The 7,820-nt window shown below is 38.8% G+C and overlaps 1 protein-coding gene across 2 annotated transcripts in view; it reads left to right on the top strand.

Moving 5' to 3' along the window:
• Positions 1-700: 700 nt before the first annotated feature.
• Positions 701-7,820, top strand: part of LOC124152228 (low-density lipoprotein receptor-related protein 12-like) — a 35,747-nt gene continuing 28,627 nt past the window's right edge. For both annotated transcript variants that reach the window (XM_048380403.1, XM_048380402.1), the window contains exon 1: positions 701-981. In XM_048380403.1, coding sequence (XP_048236360.1) covers positions 933-981 — 49 coding nt within the window. In that variant the 5' untranslated portion in view covers positions 701-932. The remainder of the gene's footprint in view (positions 982-7,820) is intronic.

The following is a 7,820-nucleotide window of genomic DNA, read 5'->3' as shown; positions in this document are numbered from 1 at the left end:
CCCATACAAAAAGGGCACAGTATTTTTCATAATTTAATTTCTGAGTATAGTGTGTAAAAATTTACTCACAGGAAAAAATAGTTTTTTCGTCACAAATTTTAAAAAGGTTGACTAAAACATTGATTGACAATTCAAGGCGTATGACTTTGTTTGTTGGGGTTTATGAAAGGCATAATTATGTTATTTTATTTACACTTTGTCGTACTCAGAATGGTAACCCTCACCTTCTACTTGAAACATGCTTTATAACAGCGTAAAGAAACACACCTAAATAACGTGTTTGGGTGTTATTGTTTTTGTGTGTGTTTTTTTCTATCTTTTAGTGTTACAATGGTCGTAAATTGTATTTAGTTCAGTTTTGTCCTGGTCGACGGTCTTTTGACATGACTATAGATTTAGAAAAAAAAATATGAATATGTTTTTTGAATGTCCATAACCAATTAGTGATTAAACTAAAAGGAAAGCTACCATCGATACGCAATTTTAAGAAATATAGGGCAGGAGCGCATGCAAGAACTGTTTAAAGCAACAATAAAAGCTCCAATATGGGTCAAGCTCCCCACATCGATACCTTGGGCATTACACACATTTAGACTCACGCGGCGAAATCGGGAAAATCACTGGGAGGCATGTGGTGTCATGGAGCTTGTAATTAGGATATTTAAAGGGGCGTAACTCTACATCGACGTCACGCTCCAATGAATTCAAGATGGTGGCGTGAACCAGGACATTGTGTTGAGACAGCTGAAAACAAATGAGTTTCAACTTTCTCACTGGCTATATTTGTGTCCAACAACAAAGCAGCATGTTAGGTTATCTAACTGAGGATCGATCATAGTACAGATAGTAGATATATATCGTCTGGTAACACCGAGATTCACTTCTATGCCAGGTTGTGAAGAAGTAGGAAGTTCTGATTGAATCTGTCAACAATGACAAGGACATTGACAACACTCCAGATCCGGGGATACCTCGCTGTTGGTGAGTGTGATGAGATGCACGCTACATGGACATAATTCCATCAGTAACATTTACGAACGACGCTGACATCACAAGCAGTCATCTTTAATCATGATCATGAATTTGTCCAGAATCGTATCGTCATATTTCTGTTTGTGTTAGGGCCATGATCTAACCTTGTGTGCTACGATAAGGCACGACGTCATCACTTTAGCTGCTCAACTTTTCCTGCTCAACTTTTCCTGTCAACCTTTCCTGGTGTAACCATCGCCTAAACTGAATGCCTATTAACCCTTAGTAAGATAGTAATAGTAATATGTCAAGCGTGTTATATGATTATCATATGGCAACTAAAGTGTAGGGTATAGGCCCTTGAGAATCACCATAAAAGTGACAGCACTATGCCTTGTTAACAAGAACTGCACTGGACAAATGTATTTTTTTATGACATGAACATGAAGATAATTTAGGCTTTTTAAAATATGTTTCATGACCCACCACAACTGCTCCCACAGCAGTGTTTGAAATATATAAAAAAAATATAGGCAGGCTGCCATCAGGACCCACAGACTTTAGAATCTGCAGGCCTTGACTAAATTCTTCAGACCCTCATTAAAAAAAACTGCAGCTTGTTGTGACAAATAAATCTTCACTGAAATGACTCACTGCATGGCCATAAGGACCCATTCAAATCTGAAACTACTGCCCCGACACAAGATCTACTTGCCACAGGCCTACGGGTTGGCACTTATTTCGACCACTGTCCCACAACCATCTGAGATTAAATTGAAACCACTTTAAACAATGACTTTTCAAATAATATTGTTTCGTACTGGAGTCTTTTTGCACATACCATGCTCTTCATATTGTATCAATTTCATATTTGCACAATAGTCATGCTTTACCAGTTCATGTGATGACAAGACTGTTGATTGTTTATTTGACATGAATAGCCAGTTTGTGACATTCTTGCAACAACAACAAAACATTTGGTAGTCTAGTGGTCTTCTGTCATCATGGTCATGAAGAAAAACATTTTGTGAGTCTACTAATCTGCATTGTATAAATTCAGACTATTATTACCAGGTAGCTAAGCTGACTACTAGACCCTCATAAATATGGCCTCTATTTACTCAGGCCTCCAACTACCAGGACTACTGTCTCGCAGGCCATATAGGTTATTGATCATGTGACTCCGTCTTGTCGTTGATCATTGCTGATAGCGATGTCTTATAACATGCAGATTAACTTTCCCAGCCATGCAGAAGTTGTATGAGCTCTCTCGGTATTTTTGACGCATTGTCATTATTGGTTGTTCATGTACCATGCTGAAATAGACAGTGATTGAGGTTACAAGCTTGATGCTTGATATTTAAGAAATGACTTTCACTTTTGTGAGTTCATTGGAGTACGAACGTTCATATAGCATGATATAGTGAGGGCCAAACTGTATGAACATCGGAGCTTGCAACAACGTTTAAGCATGGAAGAAGTAATCAATCCATCATTTCAAGAATATGGTCTTGTTAAAAACGTTTGAACATCAAATTTTGTTGTTACACACTTATGAACGTCAGTTTCGTGGTCATGTGACTGGCCTCTCGTCCAATGGGAAAGAAGTATATCATGTAAACTTCACATTAAAAAATATTTTAAGAATTGAATGTCAGTTTGGGTGGGTTCATTGAAGTGTGAACGATTTAAAAGCGCTGGTTATACTGTGTGAATCTCCGAGCTTGCGTCTAAAATTATTCAGAGATAACATTTTTCACCAGGGCAACTAACGGGTTGGGTGGTCATGCTCTCTGACTTGGTTGATTCATGTCATCGTATCCCAATACTCGATTATTTACAGACCGCTGTCATATAGCTGGAATATTGCTGAGTGCGTTGTTAAACAAAAAACAAAACACAGAAAGTAATGTAACACTAACCTCTACATTACAACCCTCGCTCCACGTCTACTGATCATGGCAGTGTTGCTGTCACAGAATATGTGTGACTGTGTTCCATGGTTGCAACACGTTAGACTTTCACTTTAAAGAAATCAAGGTCACTCTCAAAGACTTTTACTAACATATGTATTAAGACTGACATCAACATAATTCTGAAGTTACCATGGTTACTGATCCTGAGAAATGAAATCTTTTCTTACTCATATTGAGCACCTTGAGTTTATCTTGTCACCAATTAGCCTGATCAGTCTCATTTAGTATTTGTGAAGACAGAGAATGGACCGAGGTTGTAAGCTTACTCCTCAAACAGCCTGATATTTATGTCACATCATGAATGATTGAGTCAAGAATATTGTTTGTTTGTTGGTTAACGCCACACTCAGCAATATTTCAGCAATATGACGGCGGTCTGTAAATAATCGAATCTGAACCAGACAATCCAGTGATTGACATCATGAGCATCGATCCACTCAGTTGGGATACGATTGCATACATCAACCAAGTCAGCGAGTCTGACCACCTGATCTCGTTAGTCGCCTCTTACGACAAGCATAGTCACCTTTTACGGCAAGCCTTGGTTTCTGAAAACCTATTCTACCCCGGATCTTCAGGGGTCGAGTAAAGAATATGTTGAAACTTTTCACTTATTTGATTTATTAGTCCATTACTAAACATGTTAAACATTCTATAGAAGAATTTCATGTTTGAGAATGAGGAGCAAGTACTTTAATTTTACTTCTTAGCACTATACATTTCCACAGTCGATAGTAATAACTCAGGGGGCACGGGTGGCCCAGTGGTCTCAGGCGCAGCACTTTGCTGTGCTAGGTAGAATCTCTTGCTAATGCCAGGAGCCTAATTGTGGGTTTGAATCCTGGTTCTCCCCGATTATGTTTCTAAGTTTGTCAGCACCACACCAAAGTGGTAAACATCTGAGACCTGCATCACTTGTTGGTTTCCTCCCACAATAAGCTGACACGCTGTGATAAAACTAGAATATTGTTACAAGCGATGCTAAACCCAACTCACTCACTCACTCACTCTCACTTACTCACTCACTCACTCACTCACCCAGGTTTCGCACATCCATGTTCACCTCTCCTTGATGCCTCCACTATGTTAGGTTATTTGCTGCATGAATGGCTTTACCAATTAGTTGCCATGGTTACCCCACACCACCATGTCCCTACTTAAGTGTATATTGGTAGCATGGCGTTACACACCAGGCAGTTCAACCAGACAATATAGACACTTTACTCAACCCCACTGGTTGTGCACTGTTCTACATAGATATCTGTAAGTGTGTCAGAGCATGGTTACCGGTATATATCTATAAGTGTCAGAGCACTGTTATACATATATATCTATAAGTGTGTCAGAGCACTGTTCTACATAGATATCTGTAAGTGTGTCAGAGCACTGTTATACATATATATCTGTAAGTGTGTCAGAGCATGGTTACCGGTATATATCTATAAGTGTCAGAGCACTGTTATACATATATATCTATAAGTGTATCAGAGCACGGTTATATATCTATAAGTGTATCAGAGCACTGTTATACATATATATCTATAAGTGTATCAGAGCACGGTTATATATCTATAAGTGTTTCAGAGCACTGTTATACATATATATCTATAAGTGTATCAGAGCACTGTTATACATATATATCTATAAGTGTGTCAGAGCACAGTTCTACATAGATATCTGTAAGTGTGTCAGAGCATGGTTACCGGTATATATCTATAAGTGTGTCAGAGCACTGTTCTACATAGATATCTGTAAGTGTGTCAGAGCATGGTTACCGGTATATATCTATAAGTGTGTCAGAGCACTGTTATACATATATATCTGTAAGTGTGTCAGAGCACTGTTATATATCTGTAAGTGTGTCAGAGCATGGTTACCGGTATATATCTATAAGTGTCAGAGCACTGTTATACATATATATCTATAAGTGTGTCAGAGCACGGTTATATATCTGTAAGTGTGTCAGAGCATGGTTACCGGTATATATCTATAAGTGTCAGAGCACTGTTATACATATATATCTATAAGTGTATCAGAGCACTGTTATACATATATATCTATAAGTGTCAGAGCACTGTTATACATAGATATCTGTAAGTGTGTCAGAGCATGGTTACCGGTATATATCTATAAGTGTCAGAGCACTGTTATACATATATATCTATAAGTGTATCAGAGCACGGTTATATATCTATAAGTGTATCAGAGCACTGTTATACATATATATCTATAAGTGTATCAGAGCACGGTTATATATCTATAAGTGTATCAGAGCACTGTTATACATATATATCTATAAGTGTCAGAGCACTGTTATACATATATATCTATAAGTGTATCAGAGCACGGTTATATATCTATAAGTGTATCAGAGCACTGTTATACATATATATCTATAAGTGTATCAAAGCACGGTTATATATCTATAAGTGTATCAGAGCACGGTTATACATATATATCTATAAGTGTATCAGAGCACTGTTATATATCTATAAGTGTATCAGAGCACTGTTATACATATATATCTATAAGTGTATCAGAGCACGGTTATATATCTATAAGTGTCAGAGCACTGTTATACATATATATCTATAAGTGTATCAGAACATGGTTATATATCTATAAGTGTATCAGAGCACTGTTATACATATATATCTCGGTGCGTCAGAGCACGGTTATATATCTATAAGTGTGTGAGAGCACTGTTATACATATATATCTATCTGTGTGTCAGAGCACTGTTATATATCTATAAGTGTGTCAGAGCACTGTTATACATATATATCTATAAATGTGTCAGAGCACAAATAAATAGTGTGTATGTGTGAAGCAAATACTTTCCCCATTATCCAATCAGTTTTAAGTTGCTTGCACGCAAATAAGCATAATTTTGCATTAAAAAAATAGTTTAGGTAGCCCATCATGGCCGGTTATATACATATTTCCTGTATTTACTTGTATTTTTGTTTACTGATTGAATGCAGGCATTAGATGCATGAACTCTCCTGCAGTGAATAGAGATGTGAGAACGTGACACTGTCTTAGTTTGAGATGCATAAAACTGGCATTACAATATATCACTAAACTTAGCTCCAATCCATCTAAATTAAATCATAATTAGCAACTTGAATTGTTTTATAGGCATTACTTGGAAGTTGACGGATGACTAAGTAGACACAATTTATGGATAACAACTTCTTTAATACTGTAAAGGCAAGATTTCGGTATAGGTCCTAGGCCTTGCTTGACAATGGTATAAGGACCCATACAGAAACATCACCTTTACAGTAAATGAGGAAGTTGTTATCCATAAATTGTGTCGACTTTACCGTAATGAACAGCTCTGTTAGTCATATACCCTGTACCGCGGTATACACGCTCCATCAATTGCTGCAGCCAGCAACAAGTTGTACTCTGGTTATAACCCATGCAGCTTGCAAAGATTGTTGTGTTATCTATGTAGTACAGTGGAGGTCACCGTGACCTAGTCATGGTGGTGGACAGACTTCTATTGTGGCTTGAGTACTATTTGAACTCACTAAATAACACTTCAACTCTAGGTTATGGACTTTTGTTTGCCTACAGGCTGCATTGGCTGCCATTTAATCAGAATCTTGAACAACTCAACGTTCAGATCGATTCATTTTCTGTGTCCTGATTTGGGTTTGTCATACAAAATATATTACAGGTATTAGTTTGGTAATGATATGGAAGAATGTCCTGTCAAAGGTTGATAAAGTCGTTAAAATTTCCTGATGTCATTTGTCTCCTGCAAAATCACTGACACACCTGTAGAGAATAGCAGATCAGGTGACAACTGACAACCAGTCGTCAGTGCAGTCTATGTTTAGAAGTGTGTGTCATGCTGATGTGTGAGCCGTCATGGTCCAGTGAGTCTCCCAGCCGCTGTGACAACAGGCCATGGGGACTGTTATCAGTGACAGGGTAGACTTGGGGATCATCTCCATCCTAGGGCTAGCAATGTCTGAACACGGGACTTTGCCAGTTGTGATACACACACATGTCCGCATGCTTGTTGTAAAAGGCTACTATGCTTGTTGCAAGAGGCGACTAACGGGATCGGGTGGTCAGACTCGCAGACTTGGTTGATGCATGTCATCGTATCCGAATTGCATAGATCGATGCTCATAATGTCCATCACTGGATTGTCTGGTCCAAACTCGATTATTTACCGACCTCCATCATATACATGTAGCTGGAATTTTGCTGAGTGCGGCGTTAAACAACAAACAACAACAACATATCAGCATAAGCCAGTGGAAGGTGTTGTGGTGATCAAAGTTGTCTGCTTAGTATTAGTTATCGTCATGACTCTTTGTGTTCTGATTTTTGAAACAATCAGAGATCAATCAGTCAGGTCCCCACGAAGCAACCACACATAATCTTCCATAATCACAGACAAGGCCCCCTGTCAACCCTGAGATCCTTCTGTTGTATTGTGCCAACTTATGATGTGCAAATTATTATTTACAACTGGAGACTTCCTCCTTGATGTGGTTGTCAGAGGCTATGCTCCAGTGAACATGGTGACTTCCTCCTTGATGTGGTTGTCAGAGGCTATGTTCCACTGAACATGGTGACTTCCTCCTTCCTCCTTGATGTGGTTGTCCGAGGCTATGCTCCCCTGAACATGGTGACTTCCTCCTTGATGTGGTTGTCCGAGGCTATGCTCCACTGAACATGGTGACTTCCACCTTGATGTGGTTGTCCGAGGCTATGCTCCACTGAACATGGTGACTTCCACCTTGATGTGGTTGTCCGAGGCTATGCTCCACTGAACATGGTGACTTCCACCTTGATGTGGTTGTCCGAGGCTATGCTCCACTGAACATGGTGACTTCCTCCTTGATG

Source organism: Haliotis rufescens, unplaced genomic scaffold (assembly GCF_023055435.1).
Source record: "Haliotis rufescens isolate VD_foot unplaced genomic scaffold, xgHalRufe1.0.p SCAF_30, whole genome shotgun sequence".
Classification (NCBI taxonomy): domain Eukaryota; kingdom Metazoa; phylum Mollusca; class Gastropoda; order Lepetellida; family Haliotidae; genus Haliotis; species Haliotis rufescens.
Note: the sequence above shows the minus strand (reverse complement) of the source record. Positions and strands in the feature narration are given on the sequence as shown.